Genomic DNA, 18803 nt, shown 5'->3' on the forward strand with positions numbered 1-18803 from the left:
CTGACTGCATTTTTGTACCCATTAACCAACCCCTCCTTATCTTCCCCAGCCTCCAATAACCATCGTTCTACTCTCTACGTCCATGAGATCAGTGTTTTTAGCTCTCACATATGAGTAATAATTTGCAGTATATGTCTTTCTGTGTATGGCTTATTTCACTTAACATAACGTCCTCTATTGTTGGTAAAGATGACAGGATTTCTTTTTTATGACTAATATTCCATTGTGTCTATGTACCAAATTTCCTTTATCCACCCATCCATTAATGGACACCTAGATTGATTCCATATTTTAGCTATTGTGAATAGAGCTTTAATAAACATGGCAGTGCAGATATCTCTTTGATATACTAGTTTCCTTACTCTTGGGTATATATCCAGCAGTGGGATTCCTGGATCATATGGTAATTCTATTTTTCATTTTTTTTGGGAACCTCTATATGTTTTCCATTGTGGCTTTACTAATTTACATTCCCACCAACAGTGTCTAAGGGTTCCCCTTTCTCTGTATCCTTGCCAGAATCTGTTATTTTTTTTGTTTTAGAAAAAAGCCATTTTCCATACTGTCCAAAGTAATTTATGGATTCAATGCTACTCCCATCAAGCTACCATCAACTTTCTTCACAGAATTAGAAAAAACTACTTTAAATTTCATATGGAACCAGAAAAGAGCCCGTATAGCCAAGACAATCCAAAGCAAAAACAACATAGCTGGAGGCATCACACTGACTTCAAACTATACTACAAGGCTACAATAACTAAAACAGCATGGTACTGGTACCAAAACAGATATATAGATCAAAGGAAGAGAACAGAGGCCTCAGAAACAACACCACACATCTACAACCATCTGATCTTCGACAAACTTGACAAAAATAAGCAATGAGGAAAGGATTCCCTATTTAATAAATGGTGCTGGGAAAACTGGCTAGCCATATGCAGAAAACTGAAACTGGACCCCTTCCTTACACCTTATGCAAAAATTAACTCAAGATAGATTAAAGACTTAAATGTAAAACCTAAAACCATAAAAACCCTAGAAGAAAACCTAGGCAATATCATTCAGGACACAGGCATGGGCACAGACTTCATGACTACAATACCAAAAAGCAATTCCAACAAAAGCCAAAATTGACAAATGGGATCTAATCAAACTACAGAGCTTCTGCACAGCAAAAGAAACTATCATCAGAGTGAACACGCAACCTACAGAATAGGAGAAAGTCTTTGCAATCTGCCCATCTGACAAAAGTCTAATATCCAGAATCTACAAGGAACTCAAACAAATTTACAAGAAGAAACAACCCCATCAGAAAGTGAGCGAAGGATATGAACAGACACTTCTCAAAAGAAGACATCTATGCAGCCAACAAACATAAGAAAAAAAGCTCATTATCACTAGAGAAATGCAAATCAAAACCACAATGAGATACCATCTCATGCCAGTTAGAATGGTGATCATTAAAAAGTCAGGAAACAACAGATGCTGGAGAGGATGTGGAGAAACAGGAACGCTTTTACACTATTGATGGGAGTTTAAATTAATTCAACCATTGTAGAAGACAGTGTCGATTCCTCAAGAACCTAGAATGAGAAATACCATTTGACCCAGCAATCCCATTAGTGGGTATATACTCAAAGGATTATAAATCATTTTACTATAAAGACAAACGCGCACGTATGTTTACTGCAGCACTATTTACAACAGCAAAGACTTGGAACCAACCCAAATGCTCATCAATGATAGACTGGATAAAGAAAATGTGGCACATGTACACCATGGAATACTATGCAGCCACAGAAAAGAATGAGTTCATGTCCTTTGCAGGGACATGGATGAAGCTAGAAGCCATCATTCTCAGCAAACTAACATAGGAACAGAAAGTGAAACACTGCATGTTCTCACTCATAAGTGGGAGCTGAACAATGAGAACACATGGACACATGTGGCCTCTCAGGGGGTAGGGGGCAAGAGGAGAGAGAGCATTGGGACAAATACCTAATGCATGCAGGGCTCAAAACCTAGATGATGGGTTGATAGGGGTAGCAAACCACCATGGCACACGTTTACCTATGTAATAAACCCGCATGTTCTGCATATGTATCCCAGAACTTAAAGTAAAATTAAAAGAAAAGCAAAGTTACAAAAAAGAAAAAAGCCATTTTAACAGGTGAGACACTATCTCATTGTGGTTTTGATTTGCATTTCCCTGACGATTAGTGATGGTGAGCATCACTGTTGGCCATCTCTATGCCTTCTTTTGAGAAATGTCTATTCAAATTTTTTGCCTATTTTAAAATTAGATTATTCATGTTTTGCTGTTGTTTGAGCTCCTTATATATTCTGGTTATTAATCCCTTGACTGTTGAATAATCTGAAAATACTCTGTCCCATTCTGTAGATTTTCTCTTCACTTTGTTGACTGCTTCCTTCTCTGTACAGAACATTTTTATCTTGATATGATCCCATTTGTCCAAATTGATTTGGTTGCCTGTGCTTTTCAGTTCTTACTCAAGAAATCTTTGCAGAGACCAATGTCCTAAAGCATTTCCCCAATGTTTTCTTCTAGTAGTTTCACAGTTTCAGGTCTCACATTTAAGTCTTTAACCCCTATTGATTTGATTTTTGTATATGGTGAGAGATGGGGGTCTAGTTTCATTCTTTACAATTAAAATTTGAAGTCAAATCAGATATAAATATTAATAGAAAGGCTGTCATTTTCAGAATAAAGAATAAGACAAAATAACACTTAAAAAGTATGATTTACAGATGTAGTTTTGGGAGATGATGTTCTAATCTAGGTAATGTCTCCAGAACTCTGTAAAATTTTCACACAAAGTAGTTAGAAATAATTAGAAGCAACATGAACTTTTATTTGGGTAAGGTGTAATCCTTTATTTGAATATCTGCATTTTAGTTAATTCAAGTATCTGCATTTGGTTCATTAAGCAATTATGTAATTGAAATTATTTGTTCCACTCTGCTGAATCAAAAAAAGTTACCTGACAACCTGATCATATTCTCATTTTATTTTGAAGCAAATAAAAAATGTCATGGAACTATAATTTAACAGTTCTTGCAGTAAACAACAAAGATACATGTTGGGTTGACAATTTAAAATCACCAAAAGCAGATTCTGGCCACTCACAGCAAATTAATAACAATTATGAACTTCCAAAGGAAATTTGCTGTACTTTGGAGTTAAAGCAGTTGTCTCCTAAATAAAACCAAACTCAAATTCAGTTACACAACTTGAGCATGGTCATAGTTTTTGAATAATCTTTGCTTGAGTCCCAAGTCAAAAACTATAGAAAAAGCTACACTAGAAGAATTATGCTAATCCCGGCACCCTTCAACCGTTTCATCCCTGGCTCTTATAGGCAAAATTTTCCCCCAAAGTTTCTTTTCCATCCTCTAGTATTTCTTCATGCAAAAACTAGAATAGGTAAATATATATTCTCATTTCCCCTGGTCTCTTATGAAAAAAAAAAAAAAAACAACAACAACAACAACAACAAAAAAAACAGACAGACTTGCTCACAGAATGCCCTGCCAACTTTTTGAAATCCTTCTTTCTCAGTTTAATTCTGATCTGTATTTTTCTTATTATGAGTAAGGAAAGATTGTTATTATATATTTAAAGACCTTAAATTAAAAAGGACAGCAGAGTTAGCAGACAGCCCAGAGTGGGAGAAAATCTTCACAATCTACACATCCGAAAAATGACTAATATCCAGAATCTACACAGAACTCAAATCAGCAAGAAAAAAAAAATCCCATCAAAAAGTGGGCTAAGGGCATGAATGAGACAATTCTCAAAAGAAGACATACAAGTGGGCAACAAGCATATGGAAAAATGCTCAACATCACTAATTATCAGAGAAATGCAAATCAAAACCACAATGCAATACCACCTTACTCCTACAAGAATGGGTATAATTTAAAAAATCAAAAAGTAACAGATGTTGGCACGGATATGGTGAAAAGGGAACACTTTTACAATGTTGGTGGGAATGTAAACTAGTACAATCACTATGGAAAACAATGTGGCGATTCCTAAAAGCAAATCTACCATTTGATCCAGCAATCCCACTACTAGGTATCTGCCCAGAGGAAAAAAAAAAAGTCAGTATATGAAAAAGATACTTGCACACGCATGTTTATAGCAGGACAATATGCAATTGCAAAAATATGGAATCAGACCAAATGCCCTATACATACCAGGGAATACTACCCAGCCATAAAAAGGAATGAAATGGCATTTGCGCAACCTGGATGGAATCGAAGACTATTATTCTAAGTGAAGTAACTCAGGAATGGAACACCAAACATCATATGTTCTCACTCATATGTGGGAGCTAAGCTATGAGGATGCAAAGGCATAAGAATGATACATTGGACTTCGGGGACTCAGGGGAAAGGGCGGAGGGTGGCAAGGGATCAAAAACTATACATTGGGTACAGGGTACACTGTTCAGGTGATGGGTGCACCAAAATCTCAGAAATCACCACTAAATAACTTATTGATGTAACTAAACACCATCTGTTCCCAAAAAACCTGCTGAAATTAAAACAAACAACTGAGGGTTTGGCTTGGTTTTTAACTAAAGCCTTTGCGCCCTCTAGTGGGAAGATGGAGCAGCCCAGCATCCATAGTGTGTGCTCTTCAGAGCTGGATGTCGCTTTGGAATCAAGATTCTTGGGAGGCCAAGGCGGGCAAATTAACTGAGGTCACGAGTTCGTGGCCAGCCTGGCCAACATGGCGAAACCCCGTCCCCACTAAAAATACAAAAATTAGCCGGGTGTGGTGGCGTGCACCTGTAATCCCAGCTACCCAAGGAGGCTGAGGCAGAAGAATTGCTGGAACCCGGGAGGCAGAGGCTGCAGTGAGCCAAGATCACGCCACTGCACTCCAGCCTGGGTGACAGAGCAAGACTCCATCTCAAAAAGATTCTTCCTGTTTCCTTTTATATTTGGGGGGCAGGATGTTTCTTTTATTTATTTATTTATTTTAAACTAAGTGTTTCTTATCTCCTCTACTTGAAGGTCATATCCTCTTTATCGCCTTAAGTAAAGCCAAGAGCTCTGCAGTACCCCCAAGTGAGAACGATTATGCTTAAGACACTTTTGTTTTAGTTTAGTCCCAGACCCAGAGGAAAATCTTTCAAATTTCTTAAGTAAATCCTTAAAAAGTGTAATTTACACCAGAGCAACTGACCTGGCATAAATAAACTGCAGCATGAGAAGAAGAAGAAAAAAAAGACCATTATTACTTCTTTTTTCGGTGAACATTTTGTTCACGTGTTTTGCAGGAAATGTACTTTTCAGTTGGTATGGATGAGATGCTGTAACAGAAACACACTTCCAGGGCTTTCTCGTGTCCAATCCATGTGCAATGCAATTGCAATGAATAGTCCAAGATTTTTTTTACCTTCTCATCACAACCACCCTCTTCCCCAAGGTTGGAATTTCAGTTTGTTTAATTACTTCTCTCACATCCCATGAGCCAGTGGGTAACATGGACTGCTAGTCCAAATGCCCATTTACCCTAGATTAGTTACATGAAAGACATTGTCATCCTTGTCTTTCTCTTATCAGTGTTCTCTGGAAGTAGTAGGTGATCAAGAAGACTATCTGCAGTGTCATGATTATTTAGTTTAGTAGGTGATCAAGAAGGCTATCTGCAGTGTCATGATTATTTAGTTTACTAAGTTCAAGATTTCTTGCTCTACAGTCAAAGCTCATTTCAAAACTCTTTCACTGCCAATTCCAAATGGCTGACAGGTAGACAAGGTGATGGCCATAGTGGCCCTGAGTAAGCTGGCATACTCAGGTTGCCAGCATGGTTCTGATATAGCAGTTAGGAAGAAATTATTTAGGCAGATAGTGAGTCCTCGGTAAGGTTTTCCTTTTAATGAAAAGCAGCCCCCAAATCATTTTATTTTCTAACAAAGAACAGCCTGTAAAATCGAGCTGCAGACATAGGCAAGCAAGCTAGAAGCTTGCATAGGTAAATGCTGGCACTGTGCCAGTAGCAACAGGTTACTTGGGACCAGGCATGTTCAAAACGGCAGCTCCATCTTCCCTTCTTTCCAGCCCACGTGTACAGTAAGAAGCAGATAACATGGCAGAAGCCAAGTGGAAAGGCCCATATGCATAATAGGGTGGAGTGGTCAGCCTTCCCCGTGCATTATGTAAAACATCATACCTGGTCCAACCAATTTGTGGGCCCTATATAAATCAGACAATCCTCAAGCCTATTTGTAAAATCCAGTGCACTCTGTAGCCAGCCCGAATTCCCATTCAGGTGCCCCTCTCTCTCACGAGAGAGAGAGCTGTTCTCCTTTCTCTTTCTTTTGCGTATTAAGCCTCTGCTCCCAAACCCACTCCTTTGTGTGTCATAAGAAAACAATCTACTCTGCATGAAGAATGTTAAGAGCAATTAGGAACATCATAGAATGGACCAATACCACAAATCCGTTTTGAAGGATACACATGAATTTGTAAGGTGGTCAATGAGGCAAAGAATGTCCCAGGTAGGAATGATGTGTTGCGGTTCCTAACACCTGTTCTCCAATGAATCTTTGCATCTTTTTCTTCATTACCATCATTGTAGTTGTCATCATCAAAACAGCTGACATTTGTTGACAGCTCATTCTGTCTCAGTATGATGGGCACTGCTGGCTGGCTAAGTTAGCACCATACCCAGGCCACTTCTCCTTTGCTTCGTTACTAGAAAAGTGAACACTGGCTTTTCTAGCTTCCCTCGCAGCCTAAGGTGGCCACATGGCAAAATCTTCACCAATGAGATAGAAACCAGTCTGCTAAAATGTTCCAAGAAGGCTTTAGTGAGGATGAATGTGGTTGGTACCATCCTCCCTGCCTCTTTTGGCTTTAAATACAGATAAGAAGTGAGAAAAATGAACTCCTAGTGTTTAGGGCCCTGTGAGTCTGGTATGACACTACTTAAAACCAAACCGGTCCTACGTAATAAAGCCAGGCAGTGGTGAAGCACTTTACAAATATTAACACAACTAGAATTATTTGGGGTCTATGGATAATTTAAGAGACCATATGGCAGAATCTTATCAAACCACTGATAAATTGTATTCTATCTGCTATAGGATTCTAACGTTCCAGTGGTCTAACACTGACTCAGTCTTCACAAGCTTTTAAGCAAAACTAATTACAAGAAACAGAATAATTAACTCACAGCCTTTATTCTTTATCCTATGAAGAAAACCATACTACCTTGGAAGAAATTCTGGAATATACTGTGAAACAAGTAGAAGGTATGTCAGGAAAGATTGGCTGATTAAATGCTCATATAGTTGACAATATAAAAATAGAAGAACCCACACTGTTTTAATAATCAAAAAAGCACAAATTACTATTTCCTTTTTTGTATGAATATTGAAGATCCAAAGTCAGGAACAGTGATATTAGTTGGGTAAATGTTTTGAAAAAAGAATTTAAACAAACCTTTTGATTTTCCTTTATTTCTTCTCTCATATGTTGATTTACAGCAATTCTGGTTAGAGATCTGGAAAAATGAATACTAATATAATTGATCCTTCCTTAAATGTTTAGAACTGATCCATATAACCCAATGTAATCTAATACTTTGGATAAGAAGCTAAACAGTCCAAATGCTTCATGACTGAAAAGTATACATTTCCATACGGCCTAATTTAGCTTTCATTTGACAAAAGTATTTGGTTCAAGTGGAATGGAGGCTCTCAAAATTTCATGTGTACTAGCTGTATGCAGTATGGATTGTCATCATTTACTATGACTTATTTTTTGAAAACACTTCATTAAAAAAGCTGTTTTGTGTTGTTTTGTCCAATAGAGAAATTTTGTATGAAATTACTAATGTATATGTACATGAATATATGTACATGAAGAATTTTAGTTAACCTGGGAACTTAACAGAATAAAACATGTTCTAAAAAACTGAAATCATGGCTTTACATTACTCACTCTTTCAATTTTTTCTATTTTTTTATTAAAAACATTTTTTTAGAGACAGAGTCTCACTCTTCTACCCAGCAGGACTGCAGTGGCATGATCACAGCTCATTGTAGCCTCGGATTCCTGGGCTCAAGTGATTCTCCCGCCTCAGCCTCTCAATTAGCTAGGACTACAGGTACACACCACCACATTCAGCTAATTTTTCAATTTTCTTCTAGAGATGGAGTCTTGCTATGTTGCCCAGGTTGGTCTAAAACTCCTGGCCTCAAGTGACCCTCCTACCGCCACCTCCCAAAGTGCTGAAATTATAGATGCGAGCCATTGCACCCAGCCTATTCACTCTCGAAGAGTTTATAATTCACTTATAATTTAAAGACAGCAGAAATGTCCAAAATACAGTTCCTATGAACTGTATTCAACTTGATAATTCCTAAACATGACTAGCTATATATCTGTCAATTTTATAAATAGAATTAAAAAATTAAAAGACTGTAAATGCAAAGTTCTGCTTTAAGGAAAAAGCAAGTAGAAAGGTGTACCTTGAAACAGCCCACAATAAGTATGTATTATTTCCTAAAGTTTGGCAGCATTGTGAGAAATTACAATTAAAAATTTAATAAGGCAAATTTTTCATTTATTTAGCAAATATTTCATTTCAACAAACATTTACAGATTGTCTACAAAGTGGTTTTAGAGATATGCTCAAGCCTACAATTTAGCCATTAAGCAATGTTAGCATATTTTATAATTTTTTCTTAATTACAGATTAACAGCAGAGTTTTGCATCAGAACCTCTGAACAGTTATACTGACTTAACATCAATAGAGCTAATCAACTGTCTGATCAAGACTAAAGTTATTTTACTTTATTTGTATTTGATCTAATAATTTTTATAATGACCATTAATTAAAAGTATTATGGCTAAACATATATGACATTTATACACACCCATATATATTTCATGTTTTATTATATAAATGCTGACTTCTCAAATTGCTAACTGTTTAAAGTGGACCAAAAGAGGCATATCAATATATTCATTCTTAATCTGTAAATAAGGAGACAAACTCCTCTATTTCAAGGTACCACCAAAAAATTCTTGGTATCTTGTAGCCAACCATGTACTATTCATTTACTTTCAAAATTAAAGAATACATATATTGAAGATTCTGTAATTTGTACAATGAATAAATGTACAAAATAGTGTTTGGGACAATAAGAGGCATAGCAATCATTCTATGCTTAGGAAGGTATGCTAAGCTAGTAGACTGCTCTCCAATTCCTCTCAATAAAACACCATTGTTGCACATGCACTGCGACTTGTCACATATTTTATCTCTTTAGTATAAGCTAACTCATGTTTTACTTGTTGCTAATTTTATACTCTGTCATTCCTAACCAGAATACAATTGCATCAAAGTTGTGTCATATAGTAAATTCTCATAATACCTGGTAACTTGCATTGCATGCACCGGTCTCTTTAAGCTATGCAAATGTATTTCCTACTGAAATGGAATATATGTTTAATGTAACATCAGTATTCATGGAAGCAGTTCAACTAGACATCCTCTTGGCAAAAAAGTACTCCACACAATATTCATGCAATTAAGACATTACCAAACATTTGGACTCTGAAAGGGTAAGAATATGATTTGGCAGTACTTTGGGCATAGATCTCCTACTTAGAATAATACTTTTTATCATCCTCCATAAGGGAAAGAAGAAACACTCCTTCATTATTTATTGCTTAAACAAGTTTTTCCTTAGATTACTATGCATGATTTTAGGAAATTTTTTAGCAAATTTTTTTCCTATTTGCCTCTAACAAGAGTTCTACCTTATAGTGCATACACACATGTATGCACAAGCCAATATTTTGCTCTAATCAAAAATATATATATATAATGAAAAGGCCCTGATTACACAAAAGCTATATATACTAGAATTAATTGACACCTTCATGTTAAATGAAATCAGCTATTTTCATAAAACTCATTTAATAGAAAGAGTTCTGGCTACAATGAAACCTATAAACTTTAACATACCTGGCTTTTATGGGGAAGTTCTGTGAAATGTCTTTCATTAATTTAATGGCATCATAAACTGGAGTGGACATTATTTGAGAAGCTGCTTGAAAACTAAGATCTGGAAGGAAAAATATTATTAAGGAATCTAGCATAGTATTAGACCTTTATAGACATTTCCATGAAATTGAAATACTTGACTCAATTCTTCTTGCCAAGTATTAGTATACAAACATGTTAATACTGTTACATCTGCATTGTTAAAAAGTTTTAAATGTAAAGTTACCACTTATTTCCAAACATAAGCTTTATACTTTTATGAATGATTATTTAATACCTCTTATTTTCACAAATTACAGTATAATTTCGAGAGAGATATATGAAGAGAAATGCTCTCACAAAGCTTTTTCTACACTTAAATGAAACATATGACAAAAAGTCAAAAGAATAATGAAGAGGAGTAAAAAGAGCTTTAAAGAGCCAATTCTGAAAAGACCTTTAAGAAAGCTCCACTGTGTTTAACTCAGTAAACAGAAACATTCACTTTCTCTTTCAACATTGTTTCACCTTTGTGCTTAAATAAAATCCTAAACTTACTATTATTTTATCTGATACGACAGTCCTACAAAAAGAAAAATGTGTGTTGCTAACTGTGGTTAGTTTCAAACATGTCAGAAGAATTCATCTTAGTATTATTACTTTGTCAAGAGTCAGAAAATATTTAAAACTAAATTCTTTCATTACCTACCTCAATAGTGAGGCAGATTTTTTCTCCTTTAGCTTAAGGACAGGATACTCACCCCACCACTGAACCTAATCATCTGGATATCTTACAATGACTTTAAATCAACCTTTCAACACTAGTCTCATTATTTCTGAGTCCCATATTCAACCCCAAAGCCTGCTTACATGTTTTATATATTCTCTCTACTCAGGCTCAAGCTAGAAATCCTAGAATTATCTTTGACTCCTTTTCACCTTCTAAATATTTACATGCCTTCTACCACTATTTCAGTAGTGTCTAACTAGATTTCTTGCTTTTAGTCCATTCAAATACATCTTACACAGACATTAGGGAGTCAACTAGAACTAAGCTGACTATGCATACTCTTTGCTTAAAGGCCTTCCAAAACACCCCATCACTTATACTTTTCTAAATTATGCAAGGGCCCCTTAGAGAACATTTTGAAGGAGGCTTAAAACATAATTATAGGCCAGGCATGGTGGCTCAAGCCTGTAATCCCAGCACTTTGGGAGGCCGAGGCGGGTGGATCACGAGGTCAGGAGATCGAGACCATCCTGGTTAACACGGTGAAACCTCGTCTCTACTAAATATACAAAAAATTAGCTGGGCGTTGTGGCAGGCGCTGTAGTCCCAGATACTCGGGAGGCTGAGGCAGGAGAATGGCGTGAACCCAGGGGGCGGAGCTTGCAGTGAGTCGAGATCACGCCATTGCACTCCAGCCTGGGGGACAGAGCGAGACTCTGTCTCAAAAAAAAAAAAAAAAAAAACCTAATTATAATTTTTAAAAAGTGCTAAAATAGAGACATAAAAAGGGATCTAAAAATAATTGAAGATACTAGAAAGAGATTATCTGAAATTACGGATTTAGGAATATAAGCTCTATTAGAACTTAGAGAAGAGCTTCACAAACCATGCTAAGGGGTTTAAACTTAATACTTCTAATGGATGTGCATGAAATCAGTCCTTAATGATGCAAATGACTTGGCTAGCTAGTCCTATCAACCCCTTCTTACATTCAAAGTCTCTCCAGAAGTATTTGCCTTGGAAAAACAGAGCTTTCTCAGATAAGAGGACTGCATACTTTGTTTGCCCCCCCGGCATCCACTCTTTCCTGCTCTGGGCCCCCAAAAGGCTGGCCTATCTGAACTGCATCAATAAGCTCCCTTGCCCTCAGACTTCTAGTGAGATTCAGCCAATCCAAGTAACTAATATGGGATCAGTAAGCAAGAAAAGAGTAAGGATTGGAATAGTTACTACCCAGATCCCTCCTTGAGTCACAGAGGGCAGTCCCTCAGGGTACTACTGCTGTGTCAAGCAGCTCTCTCGACACACTCTCCAGGTTTTGGTAACCACTCTCTCCTCTTGCTCCCCCAAGATTAGGGGTAGAAAATGTTTCCCTCTAGTTGCAAATACTGGAATTGAATAATTCATTCCTTGTTGGTTTCCCTCAATCATGCCTGTCTCTGTAAAAAGTCCCTTTATTAAACTTTTTTAGTTTGTGTGTGCCAACATTTTCCTGTGGGGACTAATGTAAGGCCATTATTTGATCAGGGATGTACAAGTGATAAAGCCTGGCTGATTTGACACAAGGCCAAAATCAGATTTTCATTTTAGAAAGATTATCTCAGTAACCTTATTGAGAATGAATGTGATAAATAAACACTACCTCAGTTTAGTGTTATCATGATGTCAAGTGAAAGAACAGTCAGAAGGGCTGCAGTATAATAAAAGGAGGTCTAAGCATGAGGTCTAGATGAGACATTAAATAGGAAACTGTACACCAGAAGGGTCCAGGGAGAATAGATTCTATCAGTTCAAAGAGGTAGATTCGTTATAGTAAATCTGTCGTAACGATGGCCTTGAATCTTTTTCTGCTGAATGATTTTTCTATTGATATATTTATTTTCTAATGATACAGGGCTTAGTTGATACAACATTTGTATTAGGTAGGTAAAGAATAGCAGAAGTTATAAAACGATAGATTGGGTCTTGCACATTCTGCTATAATTTTAAAATGTACTATTCAATATTCTGTTAAGTGTATATAAAGTTTACCTAGATACCATATGGTACAGTATAAAGAATTTATTTACTTGGACCAAAATCTTCACTTATTAGCTGTGTGGTAACTGGCACTTAAATAAGATAGTTTATATGAAAGGACCCTGTAAACTATAATCCAGATGAAATATAAAATATTATTTGTATGTTATAAGTAAGTTATACCAGTGAGAGTGGCCTGTAAATATCCTTTCTTATTTTAAAAACAGAAAGTAGATTGGTGGTTGCCTACAACTGGGGAGTTGGGAAATGAGGAATGACTGCTAATGAGGGTGTTAGTTTTTTTGGGGGATGATGAGAATTTTCTAAAAGCAACTGTGTTAAGAGTGGCGGCATTCTAAAAATATGCTAAAAACTATTGAATGGTAGAATTTAAAAGGGCAAATTGAATAGTATGTGAACGTATTAGTACGAATAGTATTATAGTAATGTCATTTACATCACTAATATGTCTATAAAATAATCTATATCATCTGAGATATAAAAGCTTATTTAACAAAACAGCTTATTAAGCTGTTATATTTTTAAAAGTTGATAAAAGATGACAAAAGATTATGCAGAAAGATGACATGTCCCCATGACCTACTAAATCATTACAAATAAAGAAGAAAAATTATAAATTGAAAAGGACTTAAAAGTTCAAACCAAATCAAATTTTGTTCACAAAATATCTGCTTGTAGGTTTTCAATGCAGAAGCTATTCCTAACTTTGTAAAACTGCATGTCCTCCATTTGATGTTTCCACTAAAAATTTATCAGTGAAACATGCAATAGTCTTAACAGGATCTAAATTCCAAAGAGAAGAAAACCAAGATTAAGTTTCATTTTCTCTTTACCTAGGAGTTAGGATTTTTCATCAGTTATAGTCTCCAAAAATGTGATATAATACTTGAGACTAACCTATAAATCAGTATATACTTTTGAAATAACATCGAATAACCTCACTTCATATAATTTTAAGTCTTGCAAACATAAAAACATAGCTTGCTTGAGAGATGATCTGTTAAATAGGTATTGCCACAAAAAATCATAATTTATATTATTCACTTCACTAGTCATTAATACTGTCCATAAAATAATCTATATCATGTGATATATAAAAGCTTATTTAACAAAACAGATCAGTTACCAAAATGCTGTGTTAAAGTATCTCAAAATACTATACCTTGTAGTTCCCAGACTTTCAAAGGCGTCATTTGTTTGTTACTCTCAATCAGGTATTTTTGGAATGCTGTCAGATTATCTCTAAGATCTGAATATATTTCTCTGCATCAAAATATTAAGTGATGGTAAGTAGCATCACCTATCACAAACCATTATACAAACAGCATATTTTTGAGATTACATATTCCATGTAATTAGACATAAATGAATCATTCATCATTAAGATAATCATAAATTGTGATACAGCTATATTCACAGAACTTGAAAATAATGAGGAAGATATACAGGTCTCTTTTATTAAATATATGAAACAAAATCTGCAGGAATATACTCTCAATTGTTAGTGTCAACTGTAAGCGATGCAAGGATGAGGGCAGACTTATGTTTTCATATTACATACTCTTTGTTTAACATTTTATAAATGGCAAGCCTTGCTTTTATAATTGAAAATAAAAACTATAAGGAAAGACAAAAATGCCTCATACAATCAGTTTATTTCTGAAAAGTTCCATCTTTGATTCTTATAAAAAACTAAAATAAGATAATTTTACCCATTGTTAAACATCTCTAGGCATCTTTTAGAGAAAGCCAAATAATGATGTAGTAGAATGGTATTTTACTATACGCGCAATCTAAACTGTAATCTTCTTTCCTCTATCACTCATGAAATCAAGACATGGTGCCATTTCAGATTTAAATGGAGAGATACAATTTAAAAAAATAACTTTACTATCAGCACAACTTACAAAATACATATTTTCTTTTTATTATACTTTAAGTTCTGGGATACATGTGTAGAACGTGCAGGTTTGTTACATAGGTATAAACGTGCTGTGGCGGTTTGCTGCACCCATCAACCCGTCATCTACATTAGGTATTTCTCCTAATGCTATCCCTCCCCTAGCTCCCCACCCCCGACAAGCCATGGTGTGTGATGTTCCCCTCCCTGTGTCCATGTGTCCTCATTGTTCAACTCCCACTTTTGAGTGAGAACATGTGGTGTTTGTTTTTCTGTTCTTGTGTTAGTTTGCTGAGAATGATAGTTGCCAGCTTCATCCATGTCCCCACAAAGGACATGAACTTATCCTTTTTTATGGATGCATAGTATTCTATGGTGTATATGTGCCACATTTTCTTTATCCAGTCTATCATTGATGGGCATTTGGGTTGGTTCGAAGTCTTTGCTATTGTGAATAGTGCTACAATCAACATACGTGTGCCTGTGTCTTTATAGTAGAATGATTTATAATCCTTTGGGTATACACCTAGTAATGGGATTGCTGGGTCAAATGGTATTTCTGGTTCTAGATCCTTGAGGAATTGCCACACTGTCTTCCACAATGGTTGAACTCATCTACACAAATACCAACAGTGTAAAAGTGTTCCTGTTTCTCCACATCCTCTCCAGCATCTGTTGTTTCCTGACTTTTTAATGATTGTCATTCTAACTGGCATGAGACGGTGTCTCATTGAAAACACATATTTTCAATAGTCAATAGACAAGAAGACTTTGAAAAGTGAAATAAAAAATACAGAATATATATAAATATGGTAATCTTATAGTTATGAATAAATATATACAGTACAGTGTCAATATCTTACAGGTTTACTAAAATGTGGGATCATGTTTTGAAAACAAATCAAAATTGCTATGATAATAAAAGTACAATGGCATTTCTTTCTAAAAGAAGTTCACTATGAATTAAACAAACACTTCCTTTTTTAATATTTTTAAGTTATCAGATTATAAGTTTATGAGAGCTACTATACCAATTTTCATATTTAATCATCATCTTAGTAACTTCCACTGCTAAAATTCTTTATATAATTTAGAAAACATATGTATTATTCAGAAAGTACTTCAAAGAATTTTTGCTTTGAAGTGAGCAGTCACTGAGTCACTGCGGAAGACTAATTTTGAGTATTCCCTTTTAAAAATGAATAGCCTTGGGAGGCCGAGGCAGGCGGATCACGAGGTCAGGAGATGAAGACCACCCTGGCTAACACGGTGAAACCCTGTCTCTACTAAAAATACAAAAATTAGCCAAGAGTGGTGGCAGACGCCTGTAATCCCAGCTACTCAGGAGGCTGAGGCAAGAGAATTGTTTGAACCCAGGAGGCAGAGGTTGCAGTGAGCCGAGATGGCTCCCCTGCACTACAGCCTGGGTGACCGAGCTAGAGCTAGACTCCATCTCAAAAAAAAAAAAGAAAAACAAATGAATAGCCATATGAATTTTAGAATAGATTCTTCTAATTTTGTGAAAAATGACATTGGTAGTTTGACAGGAATAGCATTGAATCTGTAGATTGGCAGTATGGCCATTTTAACGACATTCATTCTCCCAATCCATGAGCATGGAATGTTTTTCCATTTGTTTGTGTCATCTATGATTTCTTTCAGCAGTGTTTTGTAGTTCTCCTTGTGGAGATGGTTCACCTCCTTGGTTAAATGTATTCCTACATACTTTTTTTGGTGTGTGGCTATTGTAAATGGGATTGCCTGCTTGTTTTGGCTCTCAGCTTGAACATTATTGGCTTTTAGTAATGCTACTGATTTTTGTACACTGATTTTGTATCCTGAAACTTACAGAAGTTGTTTATCAGTTTTAGGAGCCTTATGGCAGAGTCTTTAGGGTTTCCTAGGCAAAAGACATGAACAGACACTTCTCACAAGAAAATACATACGCAGCCAAGAAACATATGAAAAAATGCTCAACATCACTAATCATTAGAGAAATGCAAGTCAAAACCACAATGAGATACCCTCTCACATCAGTCAGAATGGCTATTATCAAAAAGTCAAAAAGTAACAGATGCTGGCAAGGCTGCAGAGAAAAGGGAATGCTTATACACTGTTGGTGGAAATGTAAATTAGATCAGCCACTGCAAAAAGCAGTTTAGAGATTTCTCAAAGAACTTCAAACTACCACTGAACCCAGTAATCTCATTACTGGGTATTCACCCAAAGGAAAATAAATCATTCTGACAAAAAGACACATGCACTCATATGTTCATCATAGCACTTATTCACAATAGCAAAGACATGCAATCAACCCAGATGCCATCAATGGCAAATTGGAAAAAGACAATGGGGGAGGGGGGAGGGACGGCATTAGGAGATATACCTAATGCTAAATGACGAGTTAATGGGTGCAGGAAATCAACATGGCACATGGATACAAATGTAACAAACCTGCACATTGTGCACATTCACCCTAAAACCTAAAGTATAATAAAAAAAAAAAAAAGACAATGGGATACATATACCACCATGGAAAATCCTGCCCTTTGCAGCAACATGAATGCAGCTGTAGGCCATTATCCTAAGTGAATTAACACAGGAACAGAAAACCAAATACCCTCTGTTCTCACTTATAAGTGAGAACCAAGTATTGGGTATACATGGACATAAAGATGGGAATAATAGATACTGGGGTCTATTAGAGTGGGGAGATGGCAAGGGCTGAAAAACTACCTGTTGGGTACTATGCTCACTACCTGGGTGATAGGATCATTCATACTCCTAACCTCAGCATCACATAGTATATCCATGTAACAAACCTGCATGTGTATGCCTTGAATCTAAAATAGAAGCTGAAAAAAAAATAAGCAGAGGGAGCCAAGATGGCCGAATAGGAACAGCTTGTTGTCCCAGCATGAGCGATGCAGACGGGTGATTTCTGCATTTCCATCTGAGGTACCAGGTTCATCTCACTAGGGAGTGCCAGACAGTGGGCGCGGGACAGTGGGTACAGCGCACCGTGCGTGAGCTGAAACAGGGCGAGGCATTGCCTCACCCGGGAAGCACAAGGGTTCAGGGAGATCCCTTTCCTAGTCAAAGAAAGGGGTGACAGACGGCACCTGGAAAATCAGGTCACTCCCACCCTAATACTGTGCTTTTCCGACTGGCTTAAAAAACGGCACACCAGGAGATTATATCCCATACCTGGCTCGGAAGGTCCTACGCCCACGGAGTCTCGCTGATTGCTAGCACAGCAGTCTGAGATCAAACTGCAAGGTGGCAGCGAGGCTGGGGGAGGGGTGCCCACCATTGCCCAGGCTTGCTTAGGTAAACCAAGCAGCCAGGAAGCTCGAACTGGGTGGAGCCCACCACAGCTCAAAGAGGCCTGCCTGCATCTGTAGGCTCCATCTCTGGGGGTAGGGCACAGACAAACAAAAAGACAGCAGTAACATCTGCAGATTTAAATGTCCCTGTCTGACAGCTTTGAAGAGAGTAGTGGTTCTCCCAGCATGCAGCCGGAGATCTGAGAACGGGCAGACTGCCTCCTTAAGTGGGTCCCTGACTCCTGACCCCCGAGCAGCCTAACTGGGAGGCACCCCCAAGTAGGGGCAGACTGATACCTCACATGGCCGGGTACTCCTCTGAGACAAAACTTCCAGAGGAACAATCAGGCAGCAGCATTTACGGTTCACGAAAATCCGCTGTTCTGCAGCCTCCGCTGCTGAGACCCAGGCAAACAGGGTCTGGAGTGGACCTCTAGCAAACTCCAACAGACCTGCAGCTGAGGGTCCTGTCTGGTAGAAGGAAAACTAACAAACAGAAAGGACATCCACACCAAAAATCCATCTGTACATCACAATCATCAAAAACCAAAAGTAGATAAAACCACAAAGATGGGGAGAAAACAGAGCAGAAAAACGGGAAATTCTAAAAAGCAGAGTGCCTCTCCTCCTCCAAAGGAACGCAGTTCCTCACCAGCAAAGGAACAAAGTTGGATGGAGAATGACTTTGACGAGTTGAGAGAAGAAGGCTTTAGACCATCAAACTACTCCGACCTACAGGAGGAAATTCAAACCAAAGGCAAAGAAGTTAA

General features: G+C 37.0%; 1 protein-coding gene across 1 annotated transcript in view; it reads right to left on the minus strand.

Annotated features, from left to right (window-relative positions):
* LOC100592830 (UDP-glucose:glycoprotein glucosyltransferase 2) overlaps nucleotides 1-18803 on the minus strand; it is a 254403-nt gene that overhangs the window by 170313 nt on the left and 65287 nt on the right. The window contains exons 8-10 of the mRNA XM_030813564.1: nucleotides 13970-14070; nucleotides 10020-10119; nucleotides 7483-7543 (exon numbers count right to left, since the gene is read on the minus strand). Coding sequence (XP_030669424.1) covers nucleotides 7483-7543; nucleotides 10020-10119; nucleotides 13970-14070 — 262 coding nt within the window. The remainder of the gene's footprint in view (nucleotides 1-7482; nucleotides 7544-10019; nucleotides 10120-13969; nucleotides 14071-18803) is intronic.

This window comes from Nomascus leucogenys, chromosome 5, assembly GCF_006542625.1.
Source record: "Nomascus leucogenys isolate Asia chromosome 5, Asia_NLE_v1, whole genome shotgun sequence".
Lineage (NCBI taxonomy): Eukaryota > Metazoa > Chordata > Mammalia > Primates > Hylobatidae > Nomascus > Nomascus leucogenys.